A 24,687-nucleotide genomic window follows, 5' to 3' on the forward strand; every position below is an offset into this window, starting at 1 on the left:
AACAGACCAGGAGGCAAGCCCTGCAGACAAGGAGGCTGAGGAGGAGTGAAGGCCTGCCGGTGGGGCTCAAGAGAAGCAAACAAATAAACAGCGCCACTAGCAGAACACACATGGGCAAGTGATTGAGATTCTGGACTGTGGGAAGAAGTTTCCATCCCGGAGATCCATTGGGATGTTAGTATTCGGGAGAGCAGGGGCTGCTGCAGGGCTGCTGGCTCCCTGCGAGGCGCTGCAATGAACTGTCTATTATAACCTCACCATCTTTCTATCAGGAGGTCCTCTGATAGCCCTCAGGAAGCTGAGGCTGGGAGGGAAGGGTAAAGGCTCCGGCCAAGGTGTCGACAGGAAGGGGCAAAACTCCCACTCCCAAGCACACACCTGTAAGGACCCCACAGCCCTGTCTTCAAGTGAGGCTCTGGAGTAGCTGTGATAACCCAAACCTGTAATTAGGATGCTGCCAGGGCTCCCCACATGTCCATAAGCACCCACACCTATCAATCACCTCAGATGGAGAAAGGACATAAAGATCTGACTGCCTCCCTGGGGGTAGGCAAACAGGGAGGGGAACTGTGAGGACTTGGACCAGAAGCCCAGGAAACCCTGCTCCTCGTAGTGGGCTGAGTTTGGAAATGCAAGGAGGACATGGCAAGAAATGCCTGGCAACATAAAAGGCGTCCAGAGCTGGGATCTGTCTTTCTGGACCACGTCCTGAGAGAGCAGACTGATGGGATCTTGGCATTGCCAGGACGCACTTAGCAAAGGCCAGAAAAATGTGTTTGGCCAGAATCTGCACTGACCTGATTCAAAGGGCTTTAAACTAAATTTTAAGGTCAGAGTAGGGGGAAGGAGTATAAGGGAGGAGGAAAAAATATCAAAATTAAACTGTATAAAGGGATACGGTGATGGGTACTTTTGGAATGGGGATGAAATAATAGGAAGGAAGGAATTCATGGTATATTCAGAAGGAGTACAGGGAACCTGTTTTTCACCATTCTGTAGGGAAGGACGCATGACCTGAACACAGACACTGATGGAAATTCTTTATCTAAAGGAAACAGGCATCACGGGAGAGAGAGAGGTTGGGGAGCCAGAATGGGAACCCACCAATGCGAAAACCTCAGGGTAAGAGAGAAAACGTAGGTGTTTTTGTTGAGAGCATATAAAAGGGTGCCCAGTCGGGTGACTGGTACTTCCCTCATACAGATCACAAAACCGGGAGAGAGATGAGGAAAGAGCAGGTGTTGAGCATTTCAGCCAGCTCACCCGGTTCCAAGCCAGCCAGGGTAGACACTGACCCGTACTAGCCAGTTCTCTTTGTCCCTCCAAAAGCCCAGCACCAACTCCTGAAAATCTAGTCCTGAAAATCTCACTAGATATCAGGCCCTGCTTGGCCTTAAAGTAAAGTAAAAATAAAAGTGGCTATGTGTTGAATACTTTCTATACACCCGTGTCGTTCTAGGAACCATATCCACATCGCCCTATTTATCTCAAACCAACAATACGAAGATTAGTGTCCCCATGTAAGAAATGAGGAAACATGTTGAGAGAGGTTAAGTAACTTGTCCAGGGCTACCCAGTGGGCTGGATATGCTTGGACTGCCCCTTTAGACACAGTCTCTGGTTGGCTCTATGCCCTGGGAGGCTGGTCTCTATGGAAAGTGTCTCCTGTGTCCGCGTTCCCTCTCTTTCGCATGGGTCTGCCCCTGAGAGGGACCAGCAAAGATGGGCAGAAGGAGAGGCTGGAGTATTTATGCCCCTGTTCTCTTCATGTGGGGCCACAGTTTGGCAGAGGTTGTCGAGCCACCGTTTCCATACTGTGGGCTCCCTCCCAAGGCTATGGAGATCTTACCAAGTCCCAACCACTCACCAAGTTCCCCCAGGCTTGGAGGTGGGAGCAGTGTTGACAGTTTCCCACTGCTGCTAAACTCTGGGTGCTTCCCCACCCTCTGATGATCCTGTGATCCTCTCCACACCTCTGCAAGCAATCCCTTCACTGGCCGCCCCCAGGCACCCCCTGCACATGTGCCATCTTCCAAAAGGACTCACTGACAAGAAGAGAGAATGCTAACAGAGCTGGGATTTGAACCTCAGTTGGCCTCACTGAAGAGCTTGGGACTATTAATCATGATATTAAACTGTGTGAAGGGTGACTTAAGCCTCAAAGGAGAAGTATACTGTAATCATTCCTTTAAAAAAAAGGTACTATGGGCACAAGTGTTCCAGTTCTGCTTTCATCAATGTCCCTGACAGCTGAGTCCAGAGTGTCCAATTGGAATCGCTTGTCATGCAATTTTTCTTTGAAGAGATAAATTGCTGGTAGAAAGATTTGAACTTAATAAGTCTTTGGGTGGCTTCAACTGATTTCAGTCTGTGACGGTGTCTCAATGACTTTGCCAGGACTTGGCTTTCTGGAAGATCTTATGAAACCAAGGGCTGGGCCAGCCAGTTCTATAATAGTTGCTCCAAACTGTGTAGATTCCAGGGACCTCCCCAGTTCATAACTAATAACTAACACCATCGACTTTAAACTTGTGGTTGAATCACATAAATGTGAAAAAGGTCCCAAGAGAAAAAGCTCAGAACTTTGAAAATTCTTTAGACTTCGCCTTTGGTGCCAAGCCAGTTCTTGCTAAGCTGTTCACTCAGATTCACTCTAGAGCAGGGTTTCTCAGCCTCAATACTACAGATATTTGAGGTTGGATAATTCTTGGTTGTGGGGGCTGTCCTGTTCACTGTAGGATGTTTAGCAGCACTCCTGGGCTTCTAATCCACTAGAGGTCAATAGCACTTCCTCCCCAGTTTTGACAACCCAAAATATCTCCAGACACTGCCAAATGTCCCCTGAGGAGTAGGGGGGATGGGGGGGAGAATCACCCCTGGCTGAGAATCACTGCTTTAAGGCAATAGTTTCACATTAGGATGGACACAAACTATTCAAGCTTTACAAAAGAAACACTTTATCACCTTCAAAATGCAGATTCATCTATCTAACGAATTTGTATGCCTTCAAAATTAAGCCAAGCTTTGTTCTCAAAATTCAGAGCTAGGTTTTCTAAAGTGGTTGGGGCTGAAGCCACCTCTTAAAATGAAAACCATTCATGGTCAAAATTACCTTCAGAAGTCCTTTTGGAAGATGCTACTTTATAGACCCCATACCCACCTTCATAGTTCCAACATTCAAGGTTTTCATTTAGCTTCAGTGGGATGCTGTAAGAAATACTGGGCTTATAGTCATGAGACAAATTATCTCCAAATACAAATCCTTCAACTCTAAAATCACATGTGATGTAGCAGGTCATTCATACTACAAGAGGCTCATGAGAATCAGGAAGGGATCAAGAGAAAAACAGATCTGTGGCCCTCATGTCACGCTCACATGGGGACATACACCTGAGTTGGCTATTGGGCAGGATTACAAACACTATTTAAAGTGTAATTTCCACTCCCCCCTTTTGCCTCTCAGATTATGCTTTTGACTGAGATCACTTGGTTAAACATGTATATGACACAGCTCCACTGTAGTATCATATAGGACAAAAAAGAAGCCAGTTTTAGGTCCAATTATTCTAATATTGATTACCATATAGCTTCTATTGAACACTATAAACAGAAAATGAAAAGTAATTTAAAATTATTGTGTCATTTATGGCTCTATCATTATCTTGAACTCAAACCATATGCATAACCTCAAACATCAGCCCCCAATTAAAAAGACTTTCTTTGAGCTTGTTTGAATTATTCTTCTAAAGTCAGACAGACAGGTCTTGTCCTGGTTCAGAGTCAGACAGGATCGAGTCTAATATTCGTTTGTCCTTCTGTGTCCAGGGCTGATGGAGTTCCTGGGTTACATGCCCCCCCCCTTTTTTTTTATAAGAGCAAATAGGAAGACTGCCTTTCCTCAACGATGAAGACACTGTCTCATTCCAAACTGGCAATGCATTTCAACAGGACCTCAAGTCCTAGACAGAAACATCAATGACATCAAAACAAAAACTGCTATCTTGAAGGGGATATACTAGCATTACAATGGATAGTCCTGAATAAAAACAGCTAGCAAATAAATTGATTGAACTTAAGTTTTGTTTTGTTTTGTTTTTACTAATATATTTTCTTTCAGGCTGAGCAAAATATAGATACTGTTAATTAGAAGTTCTAATGTGATTAGTAGCAACCTCATTCATTCCATAAATATTTATTGAGCCCTCTCATGGGCCAGGTACTGTGCTAGGCACAAGGAAGTCAGATGTGAAAAAAATGCCTCCTTAAAATATTTTTGAGGCTAATGTGGCCTCTTAAGTCATAACCATTAGATACAAAATTAAAACAAAGGAAAATATTAGCTCTTCCTATCTGTTGAGTATGACCAAGCCTAAGGAGAACCAGCTTGCCTAAGACTGGAATACAACTAGAAATCCTACTTTTAAATTTTCATTCCAAAAAGTTGACTCTTCATCATTTATAACTAGTCACTAATGGATGTAACTCAGTTTATCTGCACTTTTTAGAAAATTCATACACAAAGAAATGGACTAAAAAAAAAATCAGTTAAGAGCCGGCCAAGTGGTGTGTTGGTTAAGAGCTGGCTTGGGACGCCAGAGGGCCCCGGTTTGGATCCCACATATGAAGGCCAGTGACACTGCCCTTACAGCTAAGATGCTGAACAACAGCTCGACCTGGAGCTGGGCTGCCGTGAGTCGCCAGTGACAGCATAGGCTGCAGCCCCTGCTGCAGTGGGTTGCCATGGGCTACCGTGTGTAGCCAGCAGCCAGCGTGAGTGGCCAGCAGCCGCAGTGAGCAGCTGTCCAGAAGCCTGCGACTGATCTGCCTCGCCCAGGAAGAGCGCAATGATGGTGCCAACATGGGTCAGTGAAGCAACGTCCTCTACAACTAGACTGAAGAACAAAAGGACAGCAACTTGTCTGTTCCCCTTCCCCCAATTCCCCAGTGCTATTCCCATCCCCCAATTCCCCAATAAAAAAATCTTTAAAAAAAATCAGTTAAAATAAAGGGTATTTTTAAAAGCAGTTGAATAAATATCTTAACTATCAATTTGTCAAGAATCATCCTCTAAATTTTCTTCCTCTTTTGGAGTTCAATCCTCAGAAAGAAATGGCCCACATATACCAACTCTGCAAAAGTTCTCTCTCAACATTAGGCCACTATCATTTCTTCAGTTTTTATAGAGTGGCCTATATAGTAAAAGATATGTCCTCCATCTTGGCCTGTGTAATAAATATCTGGGCACAGGGGAAACAGCTGTCTCTATAGATTAATGTGTCTGCTTTATTTCTTCATGTTGTTTATTCATTCCTTAACTCACTAAACATTTACTAAATGCCTATTCTGCACCAAGTATTGGGAGATAACAAAAGTGAGTGAGGCATGGGCCCTCTTCTAAGGAACACACAGATTAGGAGAGGAGATCATTAAATATACAGTAAGATTAGTCTTGTATCTCAGGTATGCACAAGCTGAAGGGAAACACAGAAGAGGAATCAAAGGAGGCTTTAGAGAAGAGAAGATGCTTCAACACCGAGTAAGAGACCAGTGGGCACTTTATTGGAAGAGGGCAATTAAGCATACAGGCATGCCCAAGAGAACATAGCACCTTTCAGGTACTGACAGTGGTTTGGTACTGATGGAACATAACATATGGGGGTGGTTGTGGTGGTAAAAGACTGATTGTAGGGACTGGATAACTGGGAGTCCTGCGTGCCATGCAAAGTTTTAACTTTAAGTTGTAGATAATGGAGAGCCACTGGAACATTTTAAAAAGAAGGTATAGGTATGATTTTGTTGTTGTTGTTGGATTGCTAAGAACCTGGAAGATATGAGATCTATTAGAACCAGATCAGAGATGGCTAAGACCTGGACTAAAGCATTCACGATGGGGAGACAGGGGAGGGCTGATTTGAGAGAAAGGAACACATAAACATTGGTGATTGACTTGGATGTAGAGGTGAGCATGGAGGGAAGAGTCAAAAATTATATGTATGCTTCCAGCTTAAATGATTAGGTCAAGAGAGCTGGTCTTAACCAGATGAGGACTAGAAGGTACAAGCAGGTTTGAGGGTTGGGGGTTTTAATGGGTAAGAGATGGGTAACATCTCCCAACTGAATGCCCCTGACTGGCACCTACTAAGTCTGAAGTGTGTGAGGAGCATTCAGATGGTGATGTCTAAAGATGTTGGAAACATGCATCCTGAGCTCAAGAAGGCCAAGGCTGGAGATGCAGACCTAGTTTCTAGCACATGGTAGGTAGTTAAGTATCATAGGTAGAGATGCAAGAGCATAGCCAGATAGTGTGGCCTGAAAAGTGAAGGTTGCTAGAGAAGGAACCGTGAAAAAACCTGACATTTAGGGGACAGGCAGAAAAAAGAGTCGATAAGAAGACTGCAACAAAATGATGAGAAACACTAAGAAAGGATTATGGGAAATGCAGAAGACATAAAAGCCAAATAACATGTTGAATCTGGAGATTATCTAGAGGAGACATAGGAATCCAGAGCTGCTGGACCTAGGAAGCCAACAAAAAGATACTGGAACTTTCTCATGTATCTAGTGGAAGCAGCTTTCCCAGAGGGTGTTCCAGCTTCAGAAGGCTGTAAAGATTCACGCCATATTCAGAGGCCGATAAGATGCATTTTGGGATTACTGAACCCAGGGGTTCTCTTGAAAAAGCATACTTTTAGGACTGAAAAACCAATGTGTGATTATCTTGCAGACATTGTATTATTTTGTACAACACCATATGGGGGTTGGTGAGGGAAAGTCAGGGGTGGTGCTGATGGCAGGGATGCTGGAGGGAAAAGACGAGTGGCAGAGATGGCAGACTGGTGACTCATGTCCTGACCACAGACAAGGATACTAGAAGGAATCAGAGTTGTTCTTCTTTGCTATTTCCTAGTCTCAGTCATTGACTCTGGGAATTCAAAGTACCACACTGACTGAAGAATGATCATTGTCCCTACCTGTGGAGGGCTCCTGACTGTACCTGGAAGCATTTACCCAAGGCTCCTACCTGGGACAAAAGGTGCTGATGTCTTTCCAGGGTCCCTATTAACACCTCTAGATGCAGACAAGCTCATTCACTCCTAGTGCCTGCTGCAGACTGGGTCTTGCAGTCTCTGATCCTCTTTATGTCAAATAAAAACAAACAAGCTAATTGCTGTTTAAAACCTAATATTTTTGTTAATATTAAACAGATTTTAAGGTGCAAATTTGATTGTAAAAGTAGGTTCAAAACCATTATAATCCAATGCTTGAAAACAATTCTCCATGGGTCTCTCGCATTCTGCAGTCTTGCAACAGGGGCACTGATAGCCTTTGTTCTAGACTACCTTTCTAAGGATGTGTGTATAGCAAACAGCCTTGGAAGACAGAGATAGTTTCTCCCTCCAGAGCAAGGGATAAGCTGCTTTATTGTTCACTGTGATAAAGATAATGTCTTTCTCTGGGACAAAGGGAAGACATTCTTACTCCTCACTATAAAAGATTTGGGGTCCCTAAGCTCAGGGTTTCTCTGTGTGTCTGTGCACACATCACTTTGGCCTATTCATATCACCTTGTGGGAAATGGGGCTTGGAGAAATGGCACAAATGCTAATACTCTGGCTATCACTATTCTATAAGTAATGAAGTCCTTTGTCTCTGATCCAGGAGTTTCATGTCTTCTGCCAACATCCATGAAATCGTGGCAGGGCAACTTAAAATCTACGAAGGGTCTGTGACTTTACCCTACCTGGAAGCTAGTGATACCTAATTGCTACATGTAAAATTATCATGTTCATAGTACCCTTCTTTAACAACTTCCCCAATGCCATTGCGTGCCTTGTCTTTACTTAAGTATACTTAAGCAAGATTCATACTTTTTTATGTCAAGACTCAAGACTATTTAATTATTTAAAATATGGTACAAGGAAATACACTGCAGGCAACTGTCATTCTCTATAGGAGGAAAAAGGGAAAGTTTTGCCTTTTTCCATTTTTAGAGAAAGTGAAATGGCAAGGCAGAAAAATCAATGATTTGCAAAGGCTCTCAAAAAAAGCTCCACAGCAGATATAGCAGGCAGGGCTGTGACCTTGGGTATAGTTCCTGAGAGATTTTGTTTAATTGACCAAATGGCATCAAGTAACAGTAGTCAGGTGAGGTATGGGGAGGTAAGGCAGCCCTGAGTCATGGAACCACAAGGAATCTAGTTTCCTGCCAACTCATGAAATACTGGACTGGAGGTGTCCAAAAGCTTTATGCAAGGGAACTAGCATGCATTAGGCTGATGATTGATGATATTCTATTGCTACTGTGCCAGCTGGAAACAGGATACCAGGTATTTCTGATTTCTACCATGTGGATTAGTTAAATTAGGAGAGTGTCTATACCTGAAGGAGACTCAAGACATGTTATACAACAAAGGTGACAAAGATGCTCAATCAATGACTGATAACAATGACAACAGATATGATGACAAATGATGCCTATTTGAAAAATGATTATTCATTTAAACAAACTGAACCTTTCATGATATAACTATATGTCTATATTTTATTTGCAGGTGTGAGGATCAGGTGGCTAGAGGAATTGTCATATTTACCAGTGCTTTAAATGCCTGAACTTCTGAGAGAAATATCAGTATACTGTGTCAACAATGTCTGTAAATGCCTCCAAGTAAATGCCGCTGAGCAGGCCATGGCCATATAGGCCATAGTTTATATCTCTAGGGCCAAACAATGGTATTTGGAAATATCTAAGAGTCTAATTATAAGTTAAAAAAATTTTGAACTGAAATTTTTCATTTCAAAAACTGTTGAACATATTTTCCCGGGCATAAAATGAATATAGGGTGGTAAAGTTTTCAAATGCATCTCTAAGGTATTATTTCTGTGTGCAGTATACAGTACCAAACTAAAAATAATAAAGATAATCCAGTCATTCTGTATGCTTTCATGACGACATTAGTGGGTGAAAGATACTTGTAAACTCTTGACAGCAGCTTCCTTCCACCAAGAAAGGCCATCTCTCTCTATCCTGCCTCAGGAAGGGCTCAGGTGTGTGAACCAGGGAGCAAGGAAGGAACACGGTTCTAGCCTCCAAGGAAGGCAGTTCAACCCTGGGACACCCTGCAGGTCTCACAGCAATGCCTGGTTTTGAGATGGGTGGTTTTCTCCACTTTGTTTCCATGAAATAGTTTACTTAGGTGTGACACCCGCTGGGGTAATAAGGCACCTCGCTTTATTGACTTCACTTGTGGGTACATAGATGATTATTATTTTTAATTCTCAGGGTAACTTCCTCAAGAGTCATATCAAAGAACTCTATCTCAATAAGAACACTACCTTTTCTTTGGTTTGTGAGAATAATTTATTTGTTTCCAGTGTCATCTGTGAGTTTTTTTAAATAGTAGGAAATAAACATATCAGATAGATATTCTGATGTATACCACTAGGGCCCAGTGAAAATAAGGAAATGATGATGAAAGCAATGGGTAAAAAGGCCCTTCCATGTTTACCTAAGTTTGGGGCTGATCGTCTCCATTAATTACAGCACAGTGCACATGAGAACACATGTATACGTTTGTTCCTCACTTGGGCCTGGTAGTTTTGCACAGAGGAAAAACATGCAGACTCTCACCACTACGTCTAGGCAGTATTGGGACACACATCTGCCTGAGCTACATGAGGGCCAGATGGAAAAATAATTTAAGCACATGCTGACTTGATGGTGGGGTGGTGGCATAATTCATACAAAAGTTATAGCAGATTTAGCTGGGAAGGTTTGGGGCTGAAAGGTCTCACTAGATGGCACATAATGCTATGGGTATTTTATCATTAGCCTTTACCTCTTTTCAAATATATTTTGTAAGAGAAAAGTTAATGATGCTTTTAATATTTTCATATCTTCCACCATTTAAAGTTGTCCAGAATATGAGTCAGGAGTTTTAACAAAAGAACCCATAAAGTGACCTTTGATCCTGAGGTATATAGAATTCAATAACAAATATATTTGTTTTTCCCATTTTTGGAAATATAATCCTGAAATGTAGGCCACAATTTTGCAGATACTGTGGAGAAGGTGTGGCATGAATATGAACACCACCACAAACACTGTGATATGGTGATGCCCTGAGAAATGGCTGGGTTGGGAGTCAACATACTGGTGGTACTCCCAGCATGGTGCCAACAAGATTTGAAGCAAATCTTCCCATCTATTTGCGCCTCAGCAAAATATGGATACTAGCATCCCCCCTACTTACTCAGATGCATGACATGGTATTAAATAGTAGCATTTGGGAGGAAGGGGCAGAGCACGACAGAAACGTGAGGTGGATTCTTCTCATACAATTCCATAAGGAGAAAGAAAGAAAAAGCGCGTCAATCCCTGGCATGTTTGGACCACAGAATGCCAGGTGTTTGGTGCAGGAGAAACATCTGGATGTGTGATTATATTTTTTATTGTTCCTCCAGATGTTGGGATATTGTAAATGTTAGGGATAAGCGAAAAATTACTTTGAGCATTCGAAAATGGGACCTGGTAAAAAGAATAGGCTATTGATTGGATGCTAGCAGAGTGTTTCAAAGAACAATAACAAATTAGGTTGAAGGAAACCTTTCTGTCGTGTCAATTTTGTATTTCTGTTATAAGGGCAAAGGTCCCCAAGTCAGAAGGAAGCCTCATTAGTCCTTTAGGAGACCATCCTCCTACAGCATTTCTTCTCATATACTTATAATTTCCAAGGTATAATTCAGTGATGTATTAGAACAAGGATGTTAGAATGCTTTGCTAGTTTCAACTGACTTGAGTGATAATTACCTAACACATGATGGACAGCTCTCTTCTAGGTTCTTCAAGAGCCACTGCTTTTTTTTCCCCCAGAAAAAAAGCAAACATCATACAATTTTATTAATTTGTAATTATGTCTCAATTCAAGTTCAGTACAGTATTCTTTTTTCAGATGCCGAGATCACTTATTGTGTGATTTCAGCCAAACATTCTCTCAGTATCTATTAATCCTTTCTCTGTAGAGCAAAATGACATTTGCTATTTATCTTTCTGAAAAAACACTGAAATAACTTTATTTTCTCCAAATGCATACCATGTATTCTCAAAAGAAAAGTATTTTCTGTGTTCTTATTGAAGTTTCAAATGTTCTTTTTAATTGGTTAGAACAGCCTCAAGTTTGACTGTAATTGGACAAAATACTTGAGGAGCTGGTTTTTTTTTGCCATAAACAAACATCAAGTAGATTAAAAATTTTGAGGACAAAGAATATTTATAGATGCTGACAGTTCCCTCTCAGCTTGGGGCCGCTGTGTATTTCACAGTTTAGACAACCATTCTGTAAACTTCTGGAGGTACAATTCACAGAGTTAAAAGTTCCAAGATTAAGTGCTGAACCCCTTTGCAGGGGACTCTTTTTCATATTACCTCTGGAAATACCACAATTTAGATAGAACAGTGATATCAGGCAGGGTTTGGAAAACACAGAGCTATTATAGAACAGTCTTTTTTTTTTTTTCCTGATTCTCAGAGTCTCAATATTTTTAGACCGACATTACTCATCTATGACTGAGCCATCTGCCTGGGACAATCTTCCATGGCTCAAGGACTAGGAGAAACTGGACGTGATGGAAAGCTGTGGTGCAGCCAGCCTGCTTCTGCAGAATGAGCCCTGAGGTCCCGAGAGCCAGCAAAGAATTGGACAGACACGACTGCTCTGTTACATCCAGTTCTGCTGAGGTCATGGAGTCCTGCCTTGTTTAAATTAAACTTTGCACCATATTTAGTCAACCCTCCTAGAGTTAAAAGTTTAGTATCTCTGTTGTCTTCAGTTGGCTAAGTCTGCAGCAGGCTGCAAGCCGTAACACTCAATTAAACCAAACAGAGCTAGCTAGCTAAGCTGCAGGGTTAATCAGCACACACTGTGTAGGCGCCTGTGCCCAAGAACCATCCTCTCTGTTAACGTGAAAGCAAAGAACCCACAATTTGCAGGGCAGTCAGGAAAACAGCTGATGTTCCAAGGCTGCAATGTACAATATCATTGTTTTTCTCCAAAGAAAGCTAAGGCGACGGAATTTTTCCAGGGAGAGCCTGTCTGCACACAAGCACCTCCACCCATGCCACGTGCCAGTAATCTTTACTATTTTCAATTTTTTTTCTTCTCCAACATTTAACTCCTGTTTTCACTAGGTCCACATATTTCCTTGGTTGCACTGATTAATTTTATTCTCCATCAGTTTAATTTAAACCAGACCCACAATTCCTAGAGTAAGAACATTTCAAAGTGGCCCGTTTATGGGGCAGATCCAATAAATACATAAATAATATCCAAATTATAGAGTCCTATGTTAAAACCCTGTGATTTGGGCTTCAATGTCACAGTAACTCTTATTTTTAGTATCTTCCTCTTTCAATGACCACTGACAATATTTACAAATAGTTTTGCTTCAATATAAATGGCTCTGAAAAAACATCCATTTTTGTGGCAGCACAGGTTGCAGTCACCCCGCACGCTTATCCTCAGTTACCTCTATTAGTTTGCACGTAGGAATGGTTACTACGCCCAGAAGAAGCCTGTCTGGTGTTCAGGAACCCGTCAGTTTTCCCTCTCCTCTCCCAGCACTCACCTTGGGAATGCTGAGGTGTTCCTGGGGAGCAGCATGCTCCTGTGAGAGCCTCTTGTGAGTCTAGAGATGAAGGACTAGGGCTCAGAGGGGCGGGGGAGGCAGGGGCTGCTGGTGAGGTCAGGTCCAAGGAGAGGTCAGCTCTGCCCCGGCTTGCGCTCCGGCTTCTCAGTTCCTTCTCGTGCGCTTCAGCTGCCAACTGCTCCAAGTATTTGTATCTGAAAGTTAAATTCCAAAGGGTTTCCGTAAAAAGAAAGAGGAGCCCGTGGCTGATGCTTGTTTATGGACGAAACACCTGCAGAGTGAGCTGGTTTCCTGATGCACACAGCACAGTGCAGGGCTGGCTGGAGGGCCAGTCTGCCAGAAACACCCAGCAGAGCCAAGATGCTAATGATTAAAAATCCCTCATCATTCATAAGCAAACAAATTGGGGGGAATGGCCACATCACGCAGTCTCCAGATACTGGATCACTGCTGCAGGATCCTAGTTCGCTCTTTTAGGAAACATTTGTACAAATAAGCAAAAGAACAATAATGACCATCCAAACAGCCCAACAGTGACAGCTGAAAACCACACACCCTCAGAGCCCACAGCGGTGAAATGGGACGGTGCCCTGGTGCAGCAGAGAAACAGTGCCCCCAAAATACCGAAAGGGGGTGTTGGATGAAGGCCTCCCTGAATTTCTGAACCTGCTTCAATGCTAACAGCAATGCGACTGGAATTCACTTTGTTCTCTCAGTGTCGACCATGGAAACTTTTTTATATTCTAAAATATTTCTGAGTCGGACTCAGACATCCAATAGCTTGGACCTGACGTCACATATAGTTTATTCATCAAAGTCAGTTTAAAAGAACAAAGATACATCTGTTTTGCATTTCAGGCAGGCAGAACCCACTAACTGTTTATTAAGACCAGCTACCAATCATATTCCTCGTGGTGCGCTTTATAGATCAGACCAAAATAACTTTGAAATACGTGCCTCTTCCAGATGTCTGCTAATTTTACCCACCCTTATTTGCTCAGAAATAAATTTATGAATTCAGCTGTAGCCAGGTTCTGACTATCTAACCCACCACTAAACTCTGAAACAGCTTATTCAAGACTCTCACTCACATCCATCCAGATTCACTACTTCAGCTCCTTCCAGTGGGCAAGCCCCCAACTTTGTCCCCATAGCCCCCACATGGCACTCCTAATTCACCAGGACAAGAAAGATGGGGCACCAACATAAAACCTTTAAAAACTGCATTGCAAAAGCATGCATTTCTTCATCCATACTTAAGGTGGGCATGGCTCCCCCACATCTGTAACCATCAGCCCTTTTCCCTGCCAGTCCAATGGCAGTCCAGTCTTCAGGCCAGGCTTGCATGTGCATCTGCCGCTGTGAGGCCTGCCTTGACCATCACAGCTGGAAGTGATCTTGGCCTTGCCTCTGAACTCATGTCGGATATGTAGTCCATTCAACTAGGATGGCATTTTACATTTACTGCCTGGCATATTTAGTCATCTTTTCACATGTCTATGTCTGTTTTCAACAAGCAGATAATAGGATTTTTGAGAACAGGAAGATTACCCTCCTTTGTTCTTTCCCTGGCGCCTAGCACTTGTCGGCTGACGGGGAACAGGCAGAGCGTGCAGTGAGAAACCTGCAGGGAAGCACCCCGCCTTCAGAGGTCCACCTGAAGTGCAGGATGCCGACAGGGCAATTGCACCCTATTTCACTTTCTTGGGGAGTAAGCTTACTTTCATGGTGAATCTCTGATAAAAGACGTGTGGTGGGTCTGTATAGATACAAACGTCTGAGGGTGGCTTCAAGAGCAGCTGCCTCACAGTTACAGTTGCAGAATGAAGAAGCTACGCCTAGAGAGAAAGCTTTTGAAACTCTGGGTTTTCCTTTCCAACAACGTCACCTCTCAAAAGGTAGGCGAGGTAAGAAAAGGAAAGTATTTCTGAACTTAATTCTGACCAGCCGGAAAAACCACCTGGCTGTGGAGGTGATGGGAATCTTGGAAGAAAGTGATCTTGAGAGCAAGAATCGAAGCCCATAGGAGACAAATTTTAAATGAGATAGTGGCAAACTCAAGGTCAGGGGAAGTCTGTGAGCACAGACACCCCTACACTGAGTCCAAGCCTTCTGCAACAGGAGACAGGGGCAGGCGAGAAATGACGTGCAAATAAGGGAGCCTGCATGGGTCCAGGGGGCAGGAATCCTGAAGCAGGAAAGTGTGCTCAGCAAAATCAGAAGACTGCAGAGAACGGTAACAAAGCCAAGAGGACAACCCATTCATGACCTGCATTTGAGAGGCCCGTTCCTGGTCTTGGCCTCCCCATACCCCATCCAGTGGGCAGCCGGCTGCCAGGCATGTGCTGGAAGCCAAAGTATTCACCCCATTTTCTGGGGGACTCCAGGGGTTTCTCATCCAGAGTCTGGATAAATATGACTCAGAGACGATTCCCGTGCACCTTTGGTCTCATGGATGCCATACTCGGGGATCCAGGAGGCATGGGAAGAGTCACAGGTTTAATGTGGACTGTCCCAAGGATGTGTTCATGTGGTAGACAAAAATGGCAGGGGGCGGGGGCACGGGGACTTGTTTAAAGGGTAGAAAGTATTTCAGTTCTACAAAATGAAAACAGCTCTGGAGATCGGTTGTACAATAATGAATGTGCCGAACACTACTGATCTGTACACTTGAAGATGGTTAAAATGGTCAACTTCATGTTATGTGTGTTTTGCCACAATTCAAAACTTTAAAATGTGGCAGGCACAGGGAGGCCCGGATGTCAAGAGCCACTAAATCTTTCTAAAAAGGTAGCAGCAGTGTTCACCTGCCATGGCCGGAGTGGTCAGGGTGGACCGGTATGCACAGGAAGAGCCAGGTCACCTGGCATTTACAGCCGTACAACTCAACAAGCTCTCCTGGCCCCCACACACTTCCAGCTGTTCTTGGGGAGGAGGCTGGACTTATATCATGATCTTCCCTTACAGAGTGACTCTTAAGTGTCACCACTTAGGGGCCCAATAGTGCTTGGACCCAGGAGCCCACCAGCCCATGCAATGACTATCACAAATCCTTGGTGCCTAGGGACACAACCCCCAACCCATAGGCCCTGATGAACCCTTGCAGGCACAAAGCACGGGGTTTTCTATCCATGGACCACAGCCCCAACAAAAGACTTTTCACCTTTGCTGCCTTCATGCAAACATTCCTATTTATCTTATCTCTGCCTGTATCTTTTTAGTCATTCATCTTTTCATTATTTATTGCACAGTTGTTGAGTGCCTATCATATGCTAAGAACTGCAGGAGGTGCTAGGGATTTAATAATCAACAAGGAAAACCCCCACCTTATGGAGCTCACAGGTCATTGGAAGAGACAGTCAAACAAACCTTTGGGATAAGCTCAACTTCCACCATGAGTGTGGATGGCAGCACTGGTACTGCAGCCAAGGGAGCCTACGCAGGCCCAGTCTCTTTGCACAGGACCCTAGAGAAACCCTGCTTGACTTTAGACTAATCTGAACCTACTTACTGATGGCTTTTCCCGCCATACTCCTCAGAAATTCTCCGTGACGCGAAACCAAAATCCGGCTCCCTCTTAACTTCCACTGTCCTCAGAGCTGTTCAGCAGGGCTCAGAATCCTGCCTTCCTGCTTCATCGATCATTTTCATGCATCGTTTCCCAAATCCTAGTCCAGTCCTGACATTTCCCTTGCACTCTGTCCCCACAGCCCTGCTTGCCATTAGGCATTTCCTCTCCAGGTCCTGCTTACCCCCTAAGATTAATCCCCATCCAGACCTGCACCCCAACATGCCCCCAGACTGAATCACATTTCTTACTAGTCCCTTAAAAAATGATTCATGAATGTCACTTAAATCAATCATCATCAGATAAAGCCTTTTTTCTAATATTTACAAAAATTAGAAGTAGCACCTCAACAGAAACTTACTCTGGGTCTGCACCCATTGTCAATAAAACAGTTTGCCTGAAATAATGGAATGAAATGATATGAAATAAAACACATCAGGATAAAATCAAATGTGTCTGGATGCCCATTACACCTAAAAATAGCAAAATGACATTGGTCTTGTTACACTAGATGTCACAAATCTCAAAAAGCCCTCTGCTGTGACTCTGGCCATCCTTTTCTGAGTCATTGCATTAAGAGGAAGAAGCATGGAACCATACACACACACACACCCGGCTAAATCATGAAGAGTTAACAGATGGAGTCTTCTTCCTTGTTCCTGAAACTCTTTCCACCTCTGATCTCCATCAGTTTTCCCCATCCATGTCCAAAGTCCATTGTACTTGGAAGTCTTATCTTTTCCTGGCTTACCAGGAACCCCCAACAGCTTTCCAAACAGGGATAAAAGTATATGCCCCTCCCTCCCATCTTCACCAGGGAATTCAAGATGCAAACTAACCAAGAAAAGTGGCTGGTCCAAACCAAAGGAAAATGCTTGGCTGCTTCCCCAAACCTCCGTGTACACAGAGAGGGGCTGGAAGGAAGGTCTCACATGGGACCATGGAGAGCCTGCTCCTGCACCCGCGGAGGAGGCCCAGGCAGAAGGGTGGCATGGGGGCGAGGACCGAGGCCAGGACAAGAGGAGTCAGGAGAGGAGTGGGAAACTCCTCTGTACACGTGTTCAAGGCATAAGTGGTGCTCTGCTTTGGGAAAAAGAACAGAAAATAACATCCAGGAAGAGGTTGCCTTTGGTGGTTTGGAAAATTTTGAGGTCAGTTTGAACCATTTCAGACCCGAACACCTCCCCAGGAGCTTTCAAGCCTTGCCTGTGTAGACATTACCTGACCGTCAAGTTGTCAAAATCTAAAAAAAAAAAGTAGAATCTGGAAGGAAAGCTAAAAAAAATAAAATAAAAACAAGATAAAATTTGATTTCTTAAGCCTAGGCATAAAGTCAAAAGCACTTCCAGTAAAACTATATGTCATGTCCCCCAATGACAAAAACAGGTATAAATTAGAGAAATAGAAGCTTCTTGTTTCTTTATCAGCATCTTTCACTCTAAATTTGCTGGTCACAATTGGTTATTAGGACGGTCATAATCAAAAACATTGGCATTAAAGCAATGCCGTAGTTTTGTTTATGAGGCTGACCTAACCATCTAATTTTTTAATCAAACACAGGCAGACCCCACTCCTCCCTGCTTTAGACTGCCCTGATCTATTTATCTGATGGTGTCTAAAAAAATGATCACAATTCGATTTTTTATTGGCATAGTTCGGAGATCATTAGGTTCCCAACTGGCTCTGGTACGAAATCAGCCTTTCCATCTCTCCATGCAGTAACCCCATCTGGTGGTAGAGGGAATAACTGCAGTGCTACCGGTAAAGATTTGCCTTTTGCTGTTCTTCCAAAAGCAGTTTCCTTTGCTTATCTAAATGTATCAGACATTGAATACATTAACTTTGTATTTTTTAATGGAATTCAAAGCATGTTGCCATTGAAATTAAAAAACTGGTTTGACTATTTTAAATAAAGCTGTTAGTTCATTTGCTCATTCATTTCATACATCCTTCCTAAGTGCCTAATATGTGGCAGGCACTGACAACCAAGGAAAACCAGGCATGGCTCATGACATCAAGGAACTGGGTACAGTTCAGTAGGGAGACATTTAAGTGATCAGCGAGAGTCTCGGTGGGTTTGGCACCCCAGCCAGTGCCTGGCATAGTGTGGGTGCTCAAATATTTGTTGCAGGAATGCTGAACAAGTGACCTGGAAGCATGCATAGGGGCACCTAACCCAGGCCCAGTGGTGGTGGTGCAGTGTATTTAAAATACAGTAAAACCTTGGATTGCAAGTAACTTGGTTTGGGATTGTTCTGCAAGATGAGCAAACATTTCTAATACATTTTAACTTGGTAGACGAGCGATGTCTTGCCATACAAGTAGTTTGCTTCCAGAATGAATTATGCTCACAAACCAAGGTATTACTGTATATACCATATGTAAATATACTAAAATAATGTGCTCATTTGAAGAAGAATTTTGGAGACACAGACACATATATTTCACACCACGATGGCACTAAATAATAAGTCTGTATTTTCTTTGGAAAATTTAGATAACCAAGACACTCTATTCTGCAAAATGCCAGTTATCCAAGGTATTGGGTGTCTTAGGTGAAGCTATTATATTTTAATTAACACGGTCTCCTCTGCATGCGTGGTTAAGTGTGCAAAGTCACGTGCCATTTGGTTACAATGGAAAAGAAAAGATATACAAACCTTTCTTCTCTTGCTTGTCTTTGTCCCTCTCTTTTGTCTAAATATTCTCGGCTAGTGGAATATGCAGAAGACACAAAATAAGGAAGGAAAATAACAGATTTAGATGCTCATAAAATTGCCAAGGAATTATTAACAGGACATCATGAAAGCCTGCTATTGCCTCAGAAATGGAAAGCGGTTGTAGCAGAATTTTTAAAAACCAACTGTAAAAGCTGTACTTTAAAAGTACTACATATAGGGGTGGCCAGTTAGCTCAGTGGGTTAGAGTGCAATGCTCATAACACCAAGGTTGCTGGTTCAATTCCCACATGGGCCACTAAGTTGCGTCCTCCACAACTAGATTGAAATAACTACTTGACTTGGAGCTAAAGGGTCCTGGAAAAACACACTGTTCCCCCAAATTAAAATTATTTTTAAAAAAGTACTACATATAATGGTTTTTCTATAAAATCACAGGGATGTCTGAAAACACGGAGTTATTGGATTTACACAAACATGACTAATTACTCTTGGGTAAGAAAAATTAGTATGGGAGGGAAGAGAAACAAAGGTTAAAAGATGAAACAATACATAAAATATGGGAATGGCAAGAAAAGCAATAGCGTTCAGAGGTGATTAACACCCAATCAAACTCTGGTAGCCTCACAGCTTTCATCTCAGGAATGAAATCTGAATGCCTCCAAATGCCTTGGCCATTTTGTGTTGCACTCCTCAGTTTGGACTTTCCTCCAACAGCCTAGGGTTCTTTCCCCACATCCCTCACATTCTCAGGTCCTCTGCAGGGATCAATGGAAGCTCTTGCTTTGTATATTCTCTTTTGTCTGTACCCACATCAGACAATGCCCAGCTTGGTCCAATTTTAATGTTTGTTTTTCTGTTCCTGCCGGTGAGGTTCCAACAGGAATCCAAATTTAAGACTATGTGGCCAGTCACCTCCCAGTGGGCCGTTTATTTTCCTGGAGAATTCTGACTTCTTCGTTTTCTACACTGGACCTAATGTAGTATTCTACCCCTCAATCCACTGGTAACTGGATATAAAAGGGCAGTAAGTTGGAGCAAATAAAACAGGTTAAGGGAGGGAGAAAAAGCAACAAAGACTCAAATTTATCATTTATAAATATACATCCTCATCACTTTCCATACTAGAAATAAATTTTTCTATAACCCAAGAAATTTAGGACCATACTCAACAAAAATAAGAGCAGATGAGTCATAACTTTTAGATGATATTCAAGGAAGAAGCACAAGGAGCATAAATAGCTGAAATCAATGAAAGGCCTGATGCAAAGTCAGTCATTTGGGTAATCCCAGGGATTACTTTATAAAGATTTTCCTATTTCGTTTTTGAATTTTTTTCACTCATATCCTCAGACTTTCTGGAAGAAACTGCAGTCATCATAATTATGTGTGGTTTTTCCTAATGATCGGCATTCCTTCCTAGACAAGGTTTATATTAATATTTTATCTATCTATCTATCTATCTATGTATCTATCTACCTATCGGCAGAGTGAGGATAAGACCAAGGCAACCTGTCTTTAGAGACCATGCTCATAATCAACTGTTCACTATTTGTTATTGGTCCAAACATACTCACTTGTCATTTAAGAGCATGGAGAGATTCTGGAGACAGTGTGTGTTTGTGTGTGTGCGCACATGTATAAAATAACATAATGACTGAAGATATATTGCAATGCACTATTCTTCTGGGACTCCAATGATATGAATGCTAGATATTTTGGTACTGTTCTATCGGTCACTGAGGCACTGTTCATTTTTTTTTTCAATGTTGTGTTTTTTCAGATTGGATAATTTCTACTGTTCTGTCTTCAAGTTTGGTGACTTTTTTCTCATCTCTATTCTGCTACTGAGCCCATCCAAAGAATTTTGCATTTTGGTTATTGTGTTTTTCAATTCTATATGTATTTCCATTTGGTTCTTCTTTATACCTTCCATTTCTTTGCAGAGATTTAGCTTTCCATTTGTTTAAAAATTACTTGCCCTTGCTTCTTAGATCCTGTTTATAATAGATGCTTTAAAGTCTTTGTCTAATAATGACATCTGTGTTCTTTTGTGGTTAGCATATTTTGATTCTCTTTTCACTTTGAGCTCATATTTTTCTGGTGCTTTGTATTTCAAGTTATTTTGTACATTCTGTACACTTAAAGTATTTTCTAATAAGACTGGGTCCTTTGTAAATTCTATGAAGAAACTTGATTGCTCTCTTTTGTTTTCATTTAGTAGGCAATCGACTAGGTTAGATTCAGCCAGCAAGTTCTGACTGCCTTCTGATATTGGTTCAAATATTATTGGGTTGTCGGAAAAGTCATGACGTATTTTTTCTACATTTATTGTTGCAAATATGCATCATCACTTTTCCAACAACCCAGTCGCTCAGTTTTCAAATATTGTTAGTGTTATGTGGCCAGCCTGGGGTCTGAGTGGTGGTCCACTCTGTACTTAGTTCTCAAAGTCTGTATTATGCTACTTAGGTCCTGAGCCACACATGAACATATCAGAGATGAGCTCAGGAGTGCTCTCTTGATGACTATTTCTTGTGGCTTTCCTACCATTTTCTGGCTTCCTTGGGCCTCCCTTCCTAGTCCTTTAGCCGGAAAGCTTGGACTTCATTTGCCCTGCTCTGCTGCATACTCTCAGTAACTCCATCTGCACCCAGGCCAATGACACAGGAGGACAGAGGAAAATGGTGATGTGCTAGTGCTCTTGGGGGTCACAGCTCTTTTGGTTAGAGGAAGTGATCCCCTTCCTCAGAGTTTTAGGCACCTGCCTGGACACTGCTGCCATCACTGTGCTTCTATAACAATATTGCTTGGAAACTGAGGTAGGGGATAAGGAAAAAATATGATAAAAACCAAGCGATTTTCTCCATTCTCTGGCCCTTGGCAATTCCTTTTGCTTCTCCTCCGTCCAGAAAGAGGCCTTCTCTTAGAGTTCTTTCAGTACACACTTGGTACATGCTTCTGGGTTTTGCGGTGCCTTTGTGTACATGCCAGGTAATACTGGAGGGCAAACATGGTAAGCTTTCACTGATTGGGTAGAACTTTAAATGCTAGCCTCCTTCCCAAATTCCCATGCTCCCTTTCACACTTCAGAGTTTTCAGAGCTCCAGGCATGCTGTCAGGATTTATGGTGCATGTAGTAAAGCAGAAGAGACAGGAGGGAGTGTGCTGACTCCATCTTCCCCCAAACCCCTACTGGTTTAAGAGGTTTCAGTTAAAATCTTTAGATATGTAAACTAATCCCTGAATTTTCCAGGTGTTTCAGTCAGATTCTCAGCTGCTATTTGGTGGCAAAATATGCAAATCTCTCAGACAGACCTGACTCAGGAAGCATTTAACCTGTTCCAGTGGTTTTACAAATTGGTCTTTCCAAAAGTGACAACTTCCAGAGCTACCTCAGGAGAAATGGTGCATACAGGTCTGGCTTTTCCATATATTATTTGGTAGAAATCTGACAGCTCGGGGTATGCCACCCAATCAAGGAGGATTGATGTTGGTTTACTTCATGAAGCCTATTAACTGAGCCTTACAAAAGCCAGGATTAGCATTTCAACACAGACTTGGGATATTTGGTTTCACATAGTTGTGAGTTACAGTTAAGGCAACTTCACAACTCTGCTCATATTTTGATCATTTCTACTATTACATGTACTCTTTCTTCTTGGCTGCTAAAAAAAAAAGTTATGGAACCTGTAAATCCTCATTGACAATGCTTTACATTCTTTGTAGGTTTAACTAGGATTAATTGATGGGAATATTGCTTGCTTGCCAAAGAAAATGTACTGATGAAACTGGAAATGGAGATGAGGAGAGAAACGAAAAGAAGAAAGAGTGCAGAAGCTATAAAAGAGATGACTGGGAAGATGAAGAAGGGAGAGGTGAGAAGAGGAAGGCAAGAGGGAAGGAGGGGAAAGAAAGAGGGGGAAAGGAATAGCAGCAGGAATGAAATGTGTAAGAAAAGACAGGGCAAGTGTTTTGCATTCTGTAAAGCACGCACAGCATGAAGCCCAGGGGAGGGGAAAGGTTGGAAGTGAGGATGGGGAGAACACACGAACTGGCTGAAGGAGAAACAGTAACACTGGACTCAGCAGGGACAGACAAGCTAAAACATGGAACCTGGTGGGGGCCACACCCAGGCACATTCTTGGAGCTACACTGAGACCCAGAGACTGGGGGACAATGGGCTGGGAGTAATCAGCACGATGCCTGTTTCTCCCCACAGGAGACGAATTATTGTTTTTTAAAAAAATATTGAAGATTGCTACAGGGAACAAGAAGCAAGCCACAAGTGAGAAAAGCATTTTCTTTTAGGCATAGAATAGGAATGAAATATGAGTAGCTTTAGGGGCAAATGGCAAATTAAGTTAAGAAAATTAGGTTCTCTGTCTTTAGGAAGGCCTGGTAAAACCATTTTAGATAATGGAGGACTGAAGAATACACAAATCCTTACCTGTATTTAGCTTATTGGCTGTGCTTCCTGCCATATGGTTAGAGAAAAAAAGGCCATAACAAACCAGATTTAGCCTATTTCAGGTATGTCTTTCTCTTCCTTGAAAATAGAGACAAAATCTAAAGCAAATACATGACTTCCTAACCCTTTAACATTACTATTAACTATACAGAGCTGTGAAGGCATGTGCTTTAATTTCAGTTCATTATTATAAAAGTCTTAAAATCCTTACTTGAATTTGTTCCTTTCTTCCCGTTCTATTCTCTGCAACCTTTCTTCTCTCTCCTGTCGCCGCCTCTCTCTCTCTGCTGCCAGTGACTCTTGGTGTTGCCTAAAGGATGATGTGAGAAGACCACTCAGTGATGACCTAAAGATATAACGAGTTAACGTTTTAGTGGTTTGGGTTGTGATTAAAAGTACTGACGTAGGAATCGGTCAGACCTTGGTTAGAACTGAGGGTCTGCCAGAATCTAGGTAGTACTTGGGGGAAATTACTGAGTATTTCAGGTCTTCTGTCTCAGGATCTTCATCTGTAAATGGAGATAAATAACCTCCTCTAACAGTGGGGAGAACAAAACTATGGTAATGTGTATAAAATACCAAGCATTCTGCACAGCAAAGGAAACCGTCAACAAAATGAAAAGGCAACGTACTGAATGGGAGAAAATATTTGCAAATTATACATCTGATAAGGTGCTAATATTCAACATATATAAAGAACTCACACAACTCAACAGCAAAAGAACAAACAATCCAATTAAAAAATGGGCAGAAGATCTGAATAGACATTTCTCCAAACAGGACATACAGATGGCCAACAGGTACATGAAAAGATGCTCTACATCAGTAATCATAAGGAAAATACAAATTAAAACCACAATGAGATATTTCACACCTGTCAGAATGGCTGTTATCAATAAATCAATAAATAAAACAAGTGCTGATCAGGATGTGGAGAAAAGGGAACCCTTGTGCACTGTTGGTGGGATTGTAAATTAATGCAGCCACTATGGGAAACAGTATGGAGGTTTCTCAAAAAATTAAAAATAGAACTACCACATGATCTATCAGTTCCACTTTTGGGTATTTATCCAAAGGAAACGAAAACACAAATTCGAAAAGATATATACACCCCATGTTCATTGCAGCAATATTTACAATAGCCAAGGTATGAAAACAACCTAAGTGCCCATCAATGGATAAACAGATTAAGAAGATGTGAGATATATACAATATTATTCAGTCATATAAAAGAATGACATCTTGCCATTTGTGACAACATGGATGGACCTCTAAGGCATTGTGCTAAATAAAATAAGTTAGATGGACAAAGAAAAATACCGTATGATC

At 42.2% G+C, this 24,687-nt stretch overlaps 1 protein-coding gene across 14 annotated transcripts in view; it reads right to left on the minus strand.

Annotated features, from left to right (window-relative positions):
* The window catches only part of FHOD3 (formin homology 2 domain containing 3), a 456,454-nt gene that overhangs the window by 76,666 nt on the left and 355,101 nt on the right, over positions 1-24,687 (minus strand). For 11 of the 14 annotated variants that reach the window (XM_019637921.1, XM_019637914.1, XM_019637920.1 and 8 more), the window contains 3 exons: positions 23,570-23,704; positions 18,870-18,920; positions 12,621-12,835 (listed from right to left, as the gene is read on the minus strand). In XM_019637921.1, the coding sequence (XP_019493466.1) occupies positions 12,621-12,835; positions 18,870-18,920; positions 23,570-23,704 (401 nt within the window). The remainder of the gene's footprint in view (positions 1-12,620; positions 12,836-18,869; positions 18,921-23,569; positions 23,705-24,687) is intronic. The other 3 variants (XM_019637917.1, XM_019637926.1, XM_019637916.1) reach the window with 2 other exon arrangements.

This window comes from Hipposideros armiger, unplaced genomic scaffold (assembly GCF_001890085.2).
Source record: "Hipposideros armiger isolate ML-2016 unplaced genomic scaffold, ASM189008v1 scaffold_36, whole genome shotgun sequence".
In the NCBI taxonomy this organism is placed as follows: domain Eukaryota; kingdom Metazoa; phylum Chordata; class Mammalia; order Chiroptera; family Hipposideridae; genus Hipposideros; species Hipposideros armiger.